The sequence below is a fragment of the Glandiceps talaboti genome, chromosome 16 (genome assembly GCF_964340395.1).
Source record: "Glandiceps talaboti chromosome 16, keGlaTala1.1, whole genome shotgun sequence".
NCBI lineage: Eukaryota > Metazoa > Hemichordata > Enteropneusta > Spengelidae > Glandiceps > Glandiceps talaboti.
In genome coordinates this window covers 4,341,126-4,360,124 of record NC_135564.1, presented here as the reverse complement: position 1 = coordinate 4,360,124, position 18,999 = coordinate 4,341,126, and the positions used below count along the sequence as shown (strand labels likewise).

The 18,999-nt window shown below is 37.1% G+C and overlaps 1 protein-coding gene across 1 annotated transcript in view; it reads left to right on the top strand.

Moving 5' to 3' along the window:
* Nucleotides 1-18,999, top strand: part of LOC144447588 (cubilin-like) — a 110,036-nt gene that overhangs the window by 50,144 nt on the left and 40,893 nt on the right. The window contains exons 9-26 of the mRNA XM_078137665.1: nucleotides 421-552; nucleotides 1,979-2,074; nucleotides 2,278-2,411; nucleotides 2,914-3,100; nucleotides 4,511-4,626; nucleotides 5,403-5,637; nucleotides 6,631-6,815; nucleotides 7,487-7,649; nucleotides 8,296-8,483; nucleotides 11,910-12,066; nucleotides 12,389-12,570; nucleotides 12,953-13,127; nucleotides 13,766-13,994; nucleotides 14,413-14,543; nucleotides 15,798-15,984; nucleotides 16,318-16,481; nucleotides 17,308-17,489; nucleotides 18,655-18,811. Coding sequence (XP_077993791.1) covers nucleotides 421-552; nucleotides 1,979-2,074; nucleotides 2,278-2,411; nucleotides 2,914-3,100; nucleotides 4,511-4,626; nucleotides 5,403-5,637; nucleotides 6,631-6,815; nucleotides 7,487-7,649; nucleotides 8,296-8,483; nucleotides 11,910-12,066; nucleotides 12,389-12,570; nucleotides 12,953-13,127; nucleotides 13,766-13,994; nucleotides 14,413-14,543; nucleotides 15,798-15,984; nucleotides 16,318-16,481; nucleotides 17,308-17,489; nucleotides 18,655-18,811 — 3,000 coding nt within the window. The remainder of the gene's footprint in view (nucleotides 1-420; nucleotides 553-1,978; nucleotides 2,075-2,277; nucleotides 2,412-2,913; nucleotides 3,101-4,510; nucleotides 4,627-5,402; nucleotides 5,638-6,630; nucleotides 6,816-7,486; nucleotides 7,650-8,295; nucleotides 8,484-11,909; nucleotides 12,067-12,388; nucleotides 12,571-12,952; nucleotides 13,128-13,765; nucleotides 13,995-14,412; nucleotides 14,544-15,797; nucleotides 15,985-16,317; nucleotides 16,482-17,307; nucleotides 17,490-18,654; nucleotides 18,812-18,999) is intronic.

Below are 18,999 nucleotides of genomic sequence, written 5' to 3'. Positions count from 1 at the left end.
GTAAAGACATGGACACAGGCCCAGCCAGCCCCTTGTCACTGTATGTGTCCTTGATCTTGTTGGCCACCCCAGTTCTCATATGTACTGTGTCCCTACAACATGGACTGGCTGAGGCCTCTTCATACTACCACTGTCTTATGTAGGTAAAGACACCCCAGCCTCATCAGTATATTCACTTTGTCCTTCCAGGTCAAAACAACATATCAATAGCCACCCTTTGTATTAGACTCTATGCCCCAGTGCTCGGACGGTGAAAATGTGAATTTAGGACATCATGTCACCTATTTTAAACTTCCAGTATTTGTAATATTAAGTTCTATAAACTTACACATATTTAAAAGAGTAAAGTGTGCATACATTATAACTGTACTTAACATTCTTTACATATAAGTCCTTCGTTCTTTGATTCTTTCATGACAGGTTTCACCGGTAATGGTTTCCAGTGTGCTGACATCAATGAATGCGATACTGATAATGGTGGCTGCTCTGAATCACCTAAAGTGGAATGCACTAACCGTGTTGGATATCATGAGTGTGGGCCATGTCCAGCAGGTAAGGCTAAACAGGGTTTTACATCACTTTTGGATTATGGGGGTCCTTGAGACCCAAGGTCTGGAAATTCGGGGGTCCCAACTGAAATCGGGGTGTGTGTGTGTGTGGGGGGGGGGGGGGGGGGCATTCACAAAATATAGGAATTGATATCTAATAAATGAGGTAATAGGACAATGGACATCAAAATAAGCATGAACAAAATTTAATTGAATTTAAAATTACATTGTAATTGAAGTGGCAAATGAAAAAACAAGTAAATATTACTTTAAGTCCAGTCTTTAATCAGTCATGATTAGAAATAACAACTTTGTTATGTTCAACATGTTCATGTAGTTTACATTCTACCAGCAGCTCCTGGAACAAACTTTTTGGTTGTGATCTAGGAAATACAAGTCATCAATGACAGGGTCAACCAGTATAACCTGCTGGGTATTAACTACGACAAAATTCGTGTATCCCAGGGAACGCAGTGGTAATTTTTATCGGGGTCCCAAGTACATAATTATGCGTGAAAGATGCAATATATTGCGTCATGTAAAACCCTGGATAAAGAAACAACCCATTCCACTGTACCACGAACAAGAATTTCTTACTTGTCTGTGACCATATATTGCAATGAAAGTTGACCTAAACTTGCAACATCTGATTGCCACAGTTATTTTATTAGAGATTTATAGCAATTTGTACACATAAATTATTCCGTGTGTAAACATAAAAAAGGCATATCCTGCTCGAATTGAAAAGTATGGATAGGAAAGATGAAAATCCCCTAGAAGAGAACGATTTTGTCCTTTCTGTTAAGATAGAGAAGTAGAAGATGAATATCATTTTTGTCTTTTCTGTCCTACATTTGATGACATAAGAAGGAAGTATATTCCAGACTATTTTTTCGATCCACCTGTTCTCTACAAGTTTTATTATTATTAACAACAAAACATGAACATTCAATTAGCCAACTTTTATGATATGTTTACTTTGCTTTTCAAAAAACAGCTTCACTGATTAATAATTAGATATGATGGTAAACTACTGTAAACTACTAAGTATGTAAAGGCCCAATCTGATTAAAATCTGATGTTAGATAGGCTGGTTTTCCTGTATTTACCTTTATTCCATCGTTATTGCGTCTTTTACGTTAGTTTTTTATTTTCCTGGACGAACGTTGGAAAGGCGTTCGTCCAGGAAAATAAAAAACTAACGTAAAAGACGCAATAACGATGGAATAAAGGTAAATACAGGAAAACCAGCCTATCTAACATCAGATTTTAATCAGATTGGTAAAGGCCAGTGGCCTAATATAATACGAATAAAAACATGTCATATCATAAAAAAAGGCATCGATATCAATAACAAACTGTTTTGAGAATAAGGGTCAGCTGAATCTACTCAAAATAAAAATCAAGTATTTGATATTAATTTTCTACAGCTTATGAAGGAGATGGCGAGACTTGCAGATTTGTTGGTATTTGTAGTCAGAATAATGGTGGTTGTTATATACTAGCAACATGTACAGAAGTCCCAGGTAAGTCTTCCTTTCTACCCCCTAAAGATTTCAAAAATGTATGCAAATATGCCTTAAATGCAGTTGTGGTACAGCGCCGTTGGCACTATTTTTTGAACAAAGTACCAATCCTGCAAAAATGTTAGATTTTTATTTCTAAGGCACCTAGTACTTGTATAGGCAAGGCAAAAATTTGTAAATGTGTTTTTCTGATATACCTGTAGCTTTGGGAGATACATATCGTACTTGCACATGTCCAAATGGCTACACTGGTAATGGTTTTGGATCTGATGGCTGTGAGCTAACAACACCATCTACAACATGTGATGATGACCCATGTGTCAATGGATACTGTCAGGTAAGTAAATGATAAGTTTAGTTACCAGTATGATAACCTCACTGTGTCAATGGATACTGTCAGGTAAGTAAATGATAAGTTTACTTACCAGTATGATAACCTCACTGTGTCAATAGATACTGTCAGGTATTTAAAGTAAATGATAAGTTTAGTTACCAATATGATAACCTCACTGTCAATAGATACTGTCAGGTAAGTGAATGATAAGTTTACTTACCAGTACGATAACCTCACTGTGTCAGTAGGTAACTATCAGGTAAGTGAATGATAAGTTAATGTTTACTTACCAGTGCGATAAATATTCATACTAGTTTGATAAAACTATGCTAGTTGATCCAAGGAAAGGAGTGAATTTTGTTGAAGTCACCTTTCAGTCTACGGTTACTGCTAACTATGTGGAAATTCCACCATAGATACAAATTGACAGTTTTCTTGTTAATAACTATCATGTTGAAATTCCACTAATATCATTATCTGTTATTGTTGATTTTTGTTTTGATAGCAACAAGGATTTAATTATTTCTGTGTGTGTGACCCAGGCTGGAATGGACAGAATTGTGACAACAATGTGGATGAGTGTGCCTGCAACCCATGTCAGAATAGTGGTACATGTGTTGATGGTGTTAACGGCTATTCATGTACATGTGCATCTGGATATACTGGTGACAATTGTGAACAACAAAACCAAGGTGTGTGCCGATGCTCTTTGTGTTTCCCTACGAGTTCCATTTAGTATACCTGGTCCATGACACATTTCATCAAGTCCATCTAAGATGAATTCATATTAATGTAGTATAGACATTTCAATTTCCAACACAGTGTTAGAAAGCTGTGTTAAAAGCTTTTGCCCTTTCACTACATAAATTTGTACGGAATATGAAATATCTAAATTGCTGGAAAAGTAATGAGAATTTAAACATATTTTGCATAACCTGGGAAGTATAAATTGTAACAGCTTTGAAATTGTTGGTGTTAACTTGCGTGAGTGAGTGAGGTAATCACCATGTTGTGTACACAATGTATGCTACTGTGTCATACAGTACCGTATTGCTGTACAGTGTTGGTATACATGTCTTTGTACAGTGTTGGCATACAGTACTGTATGTCTTTGTACAGTGTTGGTATACAGTACTGTATGTCTTTGTACAGTGTTGGTATACATGTCTTTGTACAGTGTTGGTATACAGTACTGTATGTCTTTGTACAGTGTTGGCATACAGCACTGTATGTCTTTGTACAGTGTTGGTATACAGTACTGTATGCCTTTGTACAGTGTTGACATACAGTACTGTATGTCTTTGTACAGTGTTGGCATACAGCACTGTATGTCTTTGTACAGTGTTGGTATACAGTACTGTATGCCTTTGTACAGTGTTGGTATACAGTACTGTATGTCTTTGTACAGTGTTGGTATACAGTACTGTATGTCTTTTTACAGTGTTGACATACAGTACTGTATGTCTTTGTACAGTGTTGGTATACAGTACTGTATGTCTTTGTACAGTGTTGGCATACAGTACTGTATGTCTTTGTACAGTGTTGGTATACAGTACTGTATGTCTTTGTACAGTGTTGGTATACAGTACTGTATGTCTTTGTACAGTGTTGGTATACAGTACTGTATGTCTTTGTACAGTGTTGGTATACAGTACTGTATGTCTTTGTACAGTGTTGGTATACAGTACTGTATGTCTTTGTACAGTGTTGGTATACAGTACTGTATGTCTTTGTACAGTGTTGGCATACAGTACTGTATGTCTTTGTGCAGTGTTGGTATACAGTACTGTATGTCTTTGTACAGTGTTGGCATACAGTACTGTATGTCTTTTTACAGTGTTGGCATACATGTCTTTGTACAGTGTTGGCATACAGTACTGTATGTCTGTACAGTGTTGGTATACAGTACTGTATGTCTGTACAGTGTTGGTATACAGTACTGTATGTCTTTGTACAGTGTTGGTATACAGTACTGTATGTCTTTGTACAGTGTTGGTATACAGTACTGTATGTCTTTGTACAGTGTTGGTATACAGTACTTTATGTCTTTTAAAGTTACATTTGATGTTTATCTAGGTAGATATTCGTTTTATTTTATTTAGGTTGTGGCGGTGTGCTTGCTTCAGAAACTGGTACTCTAAGCTTCCCAATTGAGGGAGGTAGTACTTATCCTCATGGTGCTAGCTGTGCATGGAGAATAAGAACTACCACGAAAAAGGTATGCAGCTGTTAAACTCGTTATTTTTAACTTGGGCATACCTTCGATCGACCAAGGAAAATATGAGTGACCTAAGAGACCTTGTTACTTCAACCACTGGACGAGTAGTGACAATCCCTTAGATCACAAGTATTTTCTGGCTGAGTTAAGAAAAATATTGGGGAATATAATTATTTATATATTATACCTCCTCAAGCATAATTCATGCAAAATCAGGAAAAATAATGTTGATTTAGAATGTTTTGAATCATATTTTGAGCACCACAGAACTACTGACATGGACACCGGTTGTAGTGACATAGAATGACCAGTATATATAATCCATATTTTCTGTTCAAAGATAATATCTTGGCTTGTGCATGATGTAATACACTGTGATACATTGAGGCTTAAGTAAGCTACTAGTGGTACTCTTGATACAGCAAAAGACAACATTCTGTATCATTGTTCAAGTTCAAAATTGTTTGATCTTTATGGGGGGGGGGGGGGGTTTAGGGGTGGATAGCTGTAGATATATGTCATAAACTGCATAGGGTAATAAGGAGCACCAGATTTTGGTAACTGTTGGTCCTTATCACCAACAGTCATTTCCCCTAAATTTGACATACCGGTACTAGTCTGACTGAACTTGAATCTCCTTTGAGTATATATGATACTATGATGATAATGCTAAATGATACTGGTAGGACCATGACAGAATGTACAAGACTTAGAAACATCAATTTGTCATCAAAACATAGAATCTAATATGTGAATGCTCTTGTTGTATATGTTAGATTATACATGTGGAATTCTCTGAGTTTGACCTTGAAGAGCATACGGACTGTAACTATGATTTTTTACAAATCCATGATGGTTATGACACGACATATCAATTGATTGGTCAGTTTTGTGGCACCACTAAACCAGATGCCTTTAATACCACACATAATGACTTATATATGTGGTTTAAGAGTGATAGCGCTGTCAGTGGCCATGGTTTTACACTTAGTTGGACAAGTCTAGACCCACGTAAGTATATACACACAGTTGTCAGTGTTTTAGATAGAATGTTTCATAGAGCTTTAATTCAGTGATCAACAACAACTTGGAGATCAAACTAGAAATATGACACTGCTAATCCAGCCATTGGATTGAAGATAGACTTAAACTAAATCTATTGTTCTTCAATGTGGTAGATTACACAAGTGGGGGATAGCAGTTCCTCTGTTGTCCAAATCTAATCACCCTGTGATCGACAAGAAACTCACCATAAAGTAATTTGAATTTGTTATAATTTGTTAGTATTTGTTATATATCTTTCATTTATAGCAAAACCCAAAAACTATTTTTAAAGAAGCCGTGTATCATAATAATTGTATGATCCTCTTTGCTTTAATAACTGATTCCTAAGTTGGTCACTCATTAGGCAGGGAGACCTGTGAATCTATTTAGATCCTTAGCTTGAAAGGTAAAAGTTTTAAAAAACGAGTTGACTTCTCACCGCTTCGAGGAAAGAAAGTACACATCAGGATAAATTCACGTTATCTACCAGTTGGCACGTTAGCTCAGCTGGTTAGAGCACTCTGACTAGTGTTTAGGGGACATGGCTTCAATTCACGGTATCTACCAGTTAGCACGTTAGATCAGCTGGTTAGAGCACTCTGACTAGTGTTTAGGGGGACGTGGGTTCAATTCACGGAATCTACCAGTTAGCATGTTAGATCAGCTGGTTAGAGCACTCTGACTAGTGTTTAGGGGACGTGGGTTCAACTCCTACACATGTCACTTTTCTTTCCTCATTTATAACAAATATATAGTTGGGTACTTGATGAAAATATCCTAGTTGCAGCTAGTGCACTTTCATTAAGGTATATGTACTCTCTTTGTCCAAGGATACTTTTTCAAGGTGGTTGATATACTCAGTAATTATCTTTTTTGTAAGCATCATCTTTTTGAAAGATTCAGAAATTTCGTTTCTTGACTACGCACCATCAATTTTAACTTATTTTATTTGACCTACAGACTGTGGTGGTGAAATCACCGGTGAGTCACATGGCTCCATCAATTCCCCAGGTTATCCCGGTGTTTATCCACATGACACTGACTGTACCTGGACCATCACTGTTGAACCTGGACAAACTATAACAGTTGCCTTTGGAACTCTGGCATTAGAAGAGCACGAAAACTGTAGTTTTGATTATCTGGAGGTAGGTTCTTTACTAATAATACGTAATTACTTTGTTAGTGATTACATTTCAGAAATGGTTGTTGGAGAAATATGAATATCTTGAAGGTAAAATCCTGTCAGGTTAATTTCTGCTGATGGATATTCTCAACTGTTGGACATAATTGTCATTCTTTGTGTTTGTCATGGCAAAACAGACTAATAAGTTTAATAAAGGTATTTGTTTGTCATCACAAGAGACTTTTCAGTAAATCCTTAGAGGAAATCTTCAAAATGGATAAGTCACTGTCCTTTTTTATCACCCAAATTGTACAAGTTGATGACAATAATCAATACTGTATTGAAGTTACTGTACCTTGTACCTTGTACCTTTCACTTCCAAAGTTGGTCCACCAGGGACTATAACTGGAAGGCTCTGACAAGAGTGGTGGTGGGCATTTAGATGGACATTGTGGGGTGCTGGTTTCTTTAATGTAAAGGCAGAAATAAGTGTGAGTGGGCTTTTCCTGCAAGGGGTCTGTCTTGTCTTGGTGTAAGATACACACAAGCTGTAATATCATGGATTTAATGAATTGACATACTGTGATCACTTTATCTATCGGTAGAATGTCAGAGATTGTATCTCTCTATCAGAAATACTAACTGTACAATCCATTGTTAGTTTATGTGATTTATTTTGTATTTTGCAAATAGATTCTAGATGGGTTGACAGAAAGTTCAACATCACTTGGCAAGTGGTGCAGTTCCATCACTCCAAGCCCTGTTACAACCTCTGGTCCATACGCTTACATTCACTTCCATTCAGATGCAACCAATTCTGATGATGGTTTTCATGTAACATGGGTAGCTGGAAACAGTAAGTATATGTATACCAGAACATGATCATGAAGTGCACTTAGTCAACATGGGTAGCTGGAAACAGTGAGGTTTATAATAAATGATTTGTACTTGATGTTTATTTAACATAGAAAGCTCGAAGCAGTGAGTATTATGTACACCAGTGTAGATGTGTCTGGAGTATATAATATTTACTCAATCAGCATACTGGAAATTGACTTCACAGTTTATGATATTTACCGGTACTTGAAAGGGGTATCTGGAATTCGGAAACAATGTATTATTTTCATATTTTATGATACATGTATATACTTCATTAGTTAAAGAAACCAGATTACATGTACAGGGATCTTGATCCCCAGTTAATTATGTTGATAATCTTGATTCCAGTTATTATTATCAAAAGAGGCAGAGTCCCTGATGTACCATTTAAAGTTTGGTCATACTGATGTCACATGTTATTTCCATGACAATATGCACTAGCCATTAGTTCTCAGTAGAGATATATTGATTGGGGTTTATTTAACTGAAAAAGTAGATAATGAAACTGATCATAAGAAGACCTAAATCCTGTCATTTTTTAAAGCTAATATTGTTCACCCCTAAATTCCGGAAGTGGTATACTATGTTAAGACTCTCTCTTTCATTGTGTGACCTTGTCTTAGCTGCTACCTGTGGTGGAAGACTAACAGATGAATCTGCTGTGATAATATCACCTGATTGGCCCAATGCACATCCACACAGTGAAGAGTGTATATGGGTTGTAGAGGTCCCAGAGGGAGCAGAAGTTACTTTCAAAATGACTGACATTGATTTGGAAGCACATAGTAACTGCTTGTATGATTATGTGGAGGTTTGTCATTCTCTTTATGTTTATTTGAAAGTGATAATATAGATGACAAATAAGTTTTTATTTTGAATGTTAAATTAATGAAACAATGTGAACCATTCATAGACCAAGCCTTTGTAACTTAGTCATCGACCAAGCCTGTGTTTGTAACTTGGTCATTGCAAAACACTAATAAAAGATGTTAGAAATAATATCTTTTGTTTTCAAATGGAAATTCATCTGTGTTGGTAAACCATAGTATTCAATTTGAACTTTTGTTCCAAACACAACTAGAAAATTTACCTGAAATTTTCGACTGTACACTTCAGTCTTTGTCAACAGATTGACCCACTATTCAGCACACGTGACCTTACAGGACACGTGAGCCTAATAAGGGGTCAAAGGTGCCTGGAAGTTTGTATCGTCCCCCGTCTCTGTTTAGTGATGGTTTGAGTGCTCGGATGTAAATAGCTTCTCTCACTCCCCGTTCAAAATATCTGGTTTCAGTGTCCAGTATCTTCACTTCATTTATGTTAACCGAGTGACCGGGTGATTCAATGTGGATGTGTTGGGAGACCTCTGATGTGCTGGAACTAGGTCTTCTGTGTTCCAAAAATCTGGTCTTGAGTGATCTCTCAGTTTCCCCTATATATGAATCTTTGCATTGGCCTGTGTTGGTCTGGCCCTGGCAAGGAATTTGGTACACTACTCCACATACATGTTCCTTTTTAGTCTTGTCCTTTGGAGACACCAATAATTGCCGCAAGGTTTTAGTGGGCTTGATGCAGGTGTTTATACCGTAAGCAGTAAAGATTCTTTTTAGTGCCTCTGAAGTGTCCTTGATGTAAGGTAGGACCACTAAACCCTTACTTGGTTGTTCCTTCTTACGGATGGTCTTTGACTTTTGAGGCTGGATGACTGTGGCTTTATCTACTGCCCACTTTGGGTATCCACACCTATACAGTGCCTGGTTGATGTGAGTCTTTTCTTCTTCACGATCTGAGTTGTAGGTAATCACCGTATCTGCTCTGTGATGAAGCGTCCGGATCACACCTAGTTTGTGCTGTAAAGGGTGGTTAGAGTAAAAATTGAGGTACTGGTCTGTATGGGTGGGTTTGCGGTAGATTTTAGTTTTTAAAGAGCCATCATCCTGAATAACTGTGGTCGTATCTAGGAAAGCCAGAGACCTATCCTGTTCTTCCTCGGTGGTAAACTTGATGTCTGGGTCAAGACTGTTAAGATGGTCAGTGAATTCTTGAGAGTGACACTTTTTAAGTTTTGTGTGCGTGTCGTCCACGTATCTGTACCACCATAATGGAGGATGGGGGGCTGTTTCTATGGCGCGGAGTTCTAATTGCTCCATGTACAGATTGCATACTATGGGGGAAACAGGTGACCCCATAGCTGCACCATGAATTTGTTGGAAGAACACACAATCATAAACAAAATAAGTGCACTTCAGACAAACACTGAGTAGCTTAACCACTTGGCTGGGTGATAAACTGGTTCGCTGGTTAAGGGTGGTGTCCTCCTGTAGTCTATGTAATATCACATCCAATGCTTTGTCAATAGGTACTGAGGTGAACAAAGCAGTTACATCATAAGAACGTAACTCCTCATCAGGTTCAACCCTTTCCTTCTTGATAGCATCTGCAAATTGTTGGGAGTTGACGACGTGATGTTTAGACTTGCCAACCAGTGGAGATAGAATACCAGCCAGAAATTTAGCACAGTTGTACGTTATGGATCCTACACTGCTGACAATGGGACGAAGAGGAATATTCAGTTTATGAACTTTAGGTAGCCCATAAAACTTTGGAGGAGTCTCTGAAGTAGGGTACAGCTGTCTGTATTGGACTCTGTTTAACCCACCTTCTTCTTCCAGTTGTTGTAATACTGACACCAGCTCCTTCTTATACTTGGTGGTAGGGTCCCTCTTGCCCAATTTAAGATAAGTTCCGCTGTCACTCAGTAGGTCTTGACACTTCTGTTTATAGTCCGATGTATTCAGAACTACTACCATACGTCCCTTATCTGCAGGTAAAATCTGGATGTCATTGTCCTGCTTCAGATCTTTCAAAGCTAGTTGTTCTTCCTTCGATAAATTCGATTCTATTTTCTTGGGACGCATTAAGATGTTAACCACTTTGCTGCGTAACTCGTTCGAATCCCTCTCATTCAAATTACGACATGCTACTTCAGTCTGGGTCACGATGTCGACGACTGGTACTTCCATCCGTAAGAAGGAACAACCAAGTAAGGGTTTAGTGGTCCTACCTTACATCAAGGACACTTCAGAGGCACTAAAAAGAATCTTTACTGCTTACGGTATAAACACCTGCATCAAGCCCACTAAAACCTTGCGGCAATTATTGGTGTCTCCAAAGGACAAGACTAAAAAGGAACATGTATGTGGAGTAGTGTACCAAATTCCTTGCCAGGGCCAGACCAACACAGGCCAATGCAAAGATTCATATATAGGGGAAACTGAGAGATCACTCAAGACCAGATTTTTGGAACACAGAAGACCTAGTTCCAGCACATCAGAGGTCTCCCAACACATCCACATTGAATCACCCGGTCACTCGGTTAACATAAATGAAGTGAAGATACTGGACACTGAAACCAGATATTTTGAACGGGGAGTGAGAGAAGCTATTTACATCCGAGCACTCAAACCATCACTAAACAGAGACGGGGGACGATACAAACTTCCAGGCACCTTTGACCCCTTATTAGGCTCACGTGTCCTGTAAGGTCACGTGTGCTGAATAGTGGGTCAATCTGTTGACAAAGACTGAAGTGTACAGTCGAAAATTTCAGGTAAATTTTCTAGTTGTGTTTGGAACAAAAGTTCAAATTGAATACAATATCTTTTGTTATTGTACATAAGGCAAGGTTTTGTAGACAGCCCTGATAAACATATTTGTAAGTAATCCCCACGGACCATTTCCTGTCTGGGCATGCATCTGTTGCTTCTCCAAATATTGAAACATCACGCCAAGTCAAATGTTTTGCACTCATCGAACCAGTCTCAAGAACCTACTTCACTGGCAGAACTTTCATCCACACTGCGGTTCATGTCTGGAATGGACTCCTTGACATATGTAGTTTGAATGATCAGTGACAATGGTGCTCAGACCTTCAAGAGCTGTTTACACAAACATCTTTCAGCACCCTGAAGTAGCAGAAGATACTCTGACATACTCCTAAGCTGCTGTGAACTACTGCTTTGGCTCATGATGTTTACTTATATAGTGCTTTGCTGCCTGTATCTGTGCATGACTTGGTCACATCTTATGGGCTATTGTTCACTTAGAATTTTATTTTTTAAAAATCAACAAAAAATCACAATTTGTAAATAGTTTGATTATTTGTTTACATGTGATTAGAAGTGATTACTTGTGTTTGTTTACAAATAGCAAATACTTCCTATAATGACTTTGATAGGTCCGTGATGGTGTAGATGAAACAGGAGCATTCATGGGTCGTTACTGTGGTAACAGTGTCCCACCACCAGTAACGTCCAGTAGCAATCAACTTTGGATCAAGTTCTATTCTGATGGCTCTGTAGCTGGTACTGGATTTAGAGCAGAATATTTTGTTGGTATGTATGAATTTCATCTGTGCCTTAATATGTGGGTATCTAGTACTAACTTTGAGTATAATTATATGTTCTTGCCTATTTTAGTATTTCCTTCTTTGCAAATGAAATGAAGAAATTAGTAAATTTTAAACCATGCTTGAATTCACTATTTTTGTTTTGTTTATTAATCAATAACTTAGCACTGCCCACTGTACAGTCTTGAAAAAAAGAAAGGAGAGGTAAAAAATGAACTTTGGCCAACCCTTTTTGTGGAGGAAATTGATTTCCTAGCTTGTGCAAGTTCAATCTAACCAATATGTTGATATTTCGTATCTCTATCCAGCCTGTGGTGGTGTGTACACAGAGACCAGTGGTGAATTCACAACTCCATATTTCCCCGATGCATATCCGAATGATAAAACTTGTGAATATGTTATCCAACAATTACCAGGTTATGTGATTACTTTGACCTTTGTTACCTTTGATATCGAGGGTAGTACTGACTGTATATTTGACTACGTTGAGGTAAGTTGCCATCTTGATTCTGGTAGCTTGATAGACTTAAATTAGTTCAATCCTATATTTTCAAAGTCGAGTGAAATTGCCAGTTTTGCCTATACACAAATTTGCAACGCCGCCATCTTGAATATCCAGAATGTTGCATCATGGGAAATGTGATGATAAATATGAATTAATCAGTATTGTAAGCAATTGTGTTACATTGTTTGTCATCATATTAGTTAACTCTGACCGTTGTAGGAGGTTTATTCTATGGATAACTCCTGATTAGGTATCATGATAACTACAGATAATCCCATAGTCCTTTGCTTCTGAGCATGCTCAGTCTGGCTGCAAGTTGCCAATCAGCCATGGAAGGATTAAATATGTCTTTACTCTTTCTTCACAGATACGTGATGGTCAAACCATTGATAGTCCTTTAATTAGCAAGTTATGTGGTACATCAGTTCCTGCCCCAATCATTTCAACTCAGAATAACATGTATGTGAGGTTTGTATCCGATGGCAGTTTAAGTAATCATGGATTTAGAGCCACTTACACTATATCTGAAGGCGGCACCTCAGGTAAGGAAACAAACAGTAAAGAAATCTTTGCAATTATTAATAACAAAAACAGATTTTTGGAAGTTTTTGAAAACTACAAGTACTTGTACTTGGGTACGTGCATCAGAAGAACAGTAAAGATGCATCATATACGTTACATAATTTATGCAGAGAGTTCGTTGGCATTCTGATGTCCCAGACTAAGTGCTCCTATAAAAAGGCGAAATACTTCATCAAAATATTGATTCAGATGATCATGGCACACTGAATTTCTTGTATTTCATTTATATTGCAAATAATGTAGATAAATGTATGTTACATAAAAGTGCACTTTTCAACTTCTGTGAACACACTTAAGGAGCTTATTGTACCCGCCATCTTGAATATGTCGGATGATGCATTGTGGGATATGTGATAGTAAACATAAATCCATCACTGTGGAACAAATATTGTCACATACTTTGTAACCATAAGTGATGTAACCTTGGTTACCCAAACCCTTGGAGGGCTAGTTTATTGATTGCTCCTTACTAGGTATTATTTCCCTGCATGTATTTAATCTCGTAGTCCTTTGTACCTTAACATGCTCAATTTTGATTACAAGTGCCCTGTTGCCATGGTAACACAACAATTTCATGAATCTCATCTCCTATTTGTAGGCGAGTGTGGTGGATCGTTCACTGATCCGATAGGAATCTTTACATCCCCAAGTCATCCAGATAGCTATCCACATGGACTTAGTTGTGCGTATGTCATAGATGTAGAAGAAGGCTACATCATACGGCTGACATTTAATTCATTTCAACTGGAGCAGCATTCTTTGTGTAACTATGACTACGTGGCTGTCTATGACAATTGCACACAAGAAGGATGTGGTCTGAGAGGAAAGTAAGTTGAAATTAATAAAGGATGAAAATAAATCCCTCCTGGCTATCAGCATGCACTTAAGGAGAAGATCTTTGACAGATTAACCAGTAATCTGGTACTCAAGGACTTAAGGTGATCAGAAACCATGACATGAACAAGGTTTGAACTGACAAGTTACAGGGCATGAGCCAATCAACCATCATGGCTTCTTCATAAAATTTAGGTGATATGGTTGCCATGGTAATCGATATACCTTAGTGATGTATCAGCTTGAAAATTTAACTTGAAAGTTACAAAAATATAGACTTTGCATCCTTCTACCCAAATAATGACATTTATTTTTACCGTACATATGTCACTGAGAAAATGCTCAGTATTGTGTATCATCCAAATTATCAAGGTCTTTTATCACAATATTTCACCATTGTTTTGATTTCAGATATTGTGGTTCACAAACTCCCCCTACCATAACGTCGATCAGTAATGTAATGACAGTGTTATTTGTATCTGATGGTAGTATATCGTACGATGGGTTCAGTGCCTCCTATGTCTCTCTGGATGCCAGCTCAAGTAAGATTGTCTTGATCCATTTAGTAACAATTTGTCCTGTCCAAATATCTACTATATCCTGTCCAAATATCTACTACACCTGTCCAAATATCTACTAAACCCTGTCCAAATATCTTCTACACCATCCAAATATCTACTACACGCTACATCCTGTCCAAATATCTACTAAACCCTGTCCAAATATCTTCTACACTCTCCAAATATCTACTATATCCTGTCCAAATATCTACTATATCCTGTCCAAATATCTACTACATCCTGTCCAAATATCTACTATTTTTATCCTGTCCAAATATCTACTACACCTGTCCAAATATCTACTGTATTCCATCCAAATATCTACTACACGCTACAGCCTGTCCAAATATCTACTAAACCCTGTCCAAATATCTTCTACACTGTCCAAATATCTACTATATCCCATCCAAATATCTACTACACACTACAGCCTGTCCAAATATCCACTAAACCCTGTCCAAATATCTACTAAACCCTGTCCAAATATCTACTAAACCCTGTCCAAATATCTTCTACACTGTCCAAATATCTACTATATCCCATCCAAATATCTATTACACACTACATCCTGTCCAAATATCTTCTATACCCTGTCCAAATATCTTCTATACCCTGTCCAAATATCTTCTATACCCTGTCCAAATATCTTCTACACTGTCCAAATATCTACTATATCCTGTCCAAATATCTTCTACACTGTCCAAATATCTACTATATCCCATCCAAATATCTATTACACACTACATCCTGTCCAAATATCTTCTATACCCTGTCCAAATATCTTCTATACCCTGTCCAAATATCTTCTATACCCTGTCCAAATATCTTCTATACCCTGTCCAAATATCTACTATACCCTGTCCAAATATCTTCTATACCCTGTCCAAATATCTTCTATACCCTGTCCAAATATCTTCTATACCCTGTCCAAATATCTGCCCATTTTGTACCTGTCTATGCATAAGTTGTGTCCACATAGCTCCAATCGTGGCAAAATACCACATCATGTATAAATTGTGTCCAAATATCACCTCTAGTGTAGAAATGCTTTTAATCTTGTCCAGGTAGTTCCACTTTGTCTCAACACTTTATGTCAGGTACAAATAGCTATACTGTATCAACATTCAAGCAAAGTCTCTCTTAGTAGATGTGGCAAAATATTCACAATATCGTCATTTCGGAGACAATGTATCTACCTGCTACGGTGTTAATATTTGCTATTCTTTACTTCCATAGCCTGTGGTGGAGATGTTGTATTGCCATCCGGATCTGTTATGTCACCAAACTACCCAGACATCTACCCTGGTAGTCAGGAGTGTATTTGGATTATTACTGCACAAGCTGGAAATCAAATTATGGTCAACATAAGTGATATCGACATAGAATACCATTCATTGTGTAATTACGATTATCTTGAAATAAGGTCAGTTTCTGCAAGTCAACAGTAATATGACTATTCCTGAAATAGTTCAATTCTGATGGGAAGACGTAATCATAGAATGATATATAGTTCACATTACACTGATAATTTTGTGTCAAAATTGATAGCCTAAGAGTAATTAGTTGTGTTATTAAATTTCAAAAATTTATTTCTTGATAACGGTTTACCAGCGTAATGGCATGCTTATAATGGGTTCTGTCTGCCTGTCAGTCAGCCTATTTTCAACCAAACTTGGCACAAATGTGAGATGCTACAATATGAATACTGGTAGGACAATTCATGCATAAAACCTTACAATTGGAATAAATTTTACAGGAATGGTGGATATGCGTCATCTCCACTCATTGGAACATTCTGTGGTACTGAAGCCAACCCAAGTGTGTTTGCGTCCCATGGCAACCGATTGTACATCAAGTTTAAAGTAGACTCGTCAGTTGGTGGACGTGGTTTCCGAATAGATTATGATGCAACATCCACAGGTAAAACTTTAGTCACACAATTCCGTTCCTCTGATTTCTGTGATCTTTAAAATTGCTCTCAACCATGAATGTGTTGGACACAAACTTGTCAACACGAGAACATACTTTTGGACTAGCTGCCTAAAAGAATCTTTTGTCTCCGAGATTATTGATACTTGTTCCCCCTGCAGAGGACATTCTCCTCATTCTAAATGGAGCAGACACAGAATTGATGATAGTGTATGAATTCTAAAACTAGTTTTGTCACACTTAATAAACCTAATTTTTGCCCACTTTTACTGCTCTTTAAGTTACAGCTAAAATGATGTTGGCTTGGTGTTTCAGAGTATACTTTTACACTTGATATGAATGTTTTATAACAAATGAGTATAGAACATAGAGAAAGTGCTTTACTTCAGAGTTACCACTTGTATAAGAGGCACCGTACATAGTGGGGATGTAGAAGTAGTCAAATTGAAATGTTGATTGTCAGTTAGAAAATAAACAATTACAGCCATTAAAATCATCAAGTCCATGTGTAATGTTTTCATTAGACATTTGTTTGACTAAGCATATAATGTGGTCTAACCATCTGTGCCACTAAACAGAATGACGTTCTGGAGTTTGGCATGTTATGAATTTATTTGATTGATTGATCGATCGATTGATTGATTGATTGATGGCCGTTTTTTGAAAAGTTATTTTTAGTATACATCATTCTCTATGTAAAATCCCTGAGTATTTGCACACAGCTTCATTTTTGACATTCTGTGTAACTTTAATACTATTATGGACTATCGGCAAATCTGACTGTTTTCTAGTTAAAATTTATGTTTGATTTTGACAGGTTGCGGAGCTGAATTGTCAGGTGCTAGTGGAAGTTTCACTTCGCCTAATTATCCCATGCCCTATGGACATAATGCAGAATGTGCGTATATGATTCGTGTGGCTGCTGGAAGTATAATAACACTGTACTTTGCAGAGTTTGACTTAGAACGACATTCCAACTGTGCCTATGATTATGTGAGGGTAAGTGTAACATGGTTAACACAACCAGTTGTAAATGGAGTTTTCTCATCATTTTTAGCACAATTGAACTAATAAAGTTGGTGAAATGGTAAAGATAACAACTAGGGCTGGATAGGCAACCAGATGTTAAAACATTAACAAAAGAACTACATGTATACAGATTTGCTACAGGCACTATTTTTAGTATACACTATACATACTATGTTATCTTTCGAGTTGCAAGTCTTCTTTTATGTCCAAAAACCAGGTTGATATCAAGAGATCATTACATATACACAAAATTAGCCTTTCTTCACTCATACTTCAGAATACAAGTGCTTGTGATGAAAAAAGCAACAAATTTGCTCAAAGAAGATATTTATAAACTTAATTTGCATTCCCCAGCGAAGTGAGAGTCTGTGCTTGGGTACTTGTATCATCAAAACAATGTGAAAACTGTGTTTGATTCTGCTGGATGTTGACACACTTGCCACAAATCATCGACCCATAGTGGAGGGTCTATACATAAAATTGAATAAATTGCACTTAATTCTGTAAAATTTCTGTGAATACAATAGGGAACTTGCAAACCCGCCATGTTGAATGTTGCATCATGGGAAATGTGATAATAAATACTAATCAAATAGTATTGTAAACAATAATGTTACATTGTTTTTAACCACAAATAATCAATTCATTGTCACTCTCATCATTGTGGGAGGTTTATTTTATTGGTAGCTCCAGATTAGCTGAGTTCAAATGTTTTTTGGGATGTAATTTTTTCTGCATATGAAATGGTACTCACAGTATAGAACTTTATGTATACTGCCCTCTAGTGTCTACTTACTGAAGCATCACTTGCAACCAGCTGAACTCAAACCTGGTATTAGCATATAACATATAAATGATACGATGATGTAATTTATTGTACTCAGCAAAATATGTACAGAAAGTCCCCACTATGCAATCAACAGTTCTAACAATGCCAGACCATGAATTATAATGTCATAGAAGGAATACATTGACATGAACATTTTGCTAGAATAGATTTCGAAGTTTTGTTGTTTGCATTTTCACTTGAGTAATCAGTTATAAACTCAGCTTGTGCCACTTTAATGAAATGGTCTTCGTAAAATGGTTTCATTCCTGAATCCAGCTTGTAATGATTTCTGGTTTTAATTTGTAGGTGTACGATGGAGATAGTGAAGCTGCCGACCAAATAGGCAACGTATGTGGTGACCAAATACCACTGCCAATATCATCCACAAGTAATGTCATGTACATCAAATTCCGCACTGACTTCTCTAATTCAGGAAATGGATTCTATGCATCCTATCATGCAGGTGAGGAAAGAAGTTTCAAACTACCAATTTTAGTTATGCATATGAGGAATGAGATTTAGTTGAAACCGCTCTTTGTGCAGCTAGATGATTCACAAGCTGTATTTTGTACTAAGATTGCTGCTAAATTACAAAAAATCAATTGAACTGAACAAACAGTAAATTAAAGTAAGGTTATCTAATAATTACAT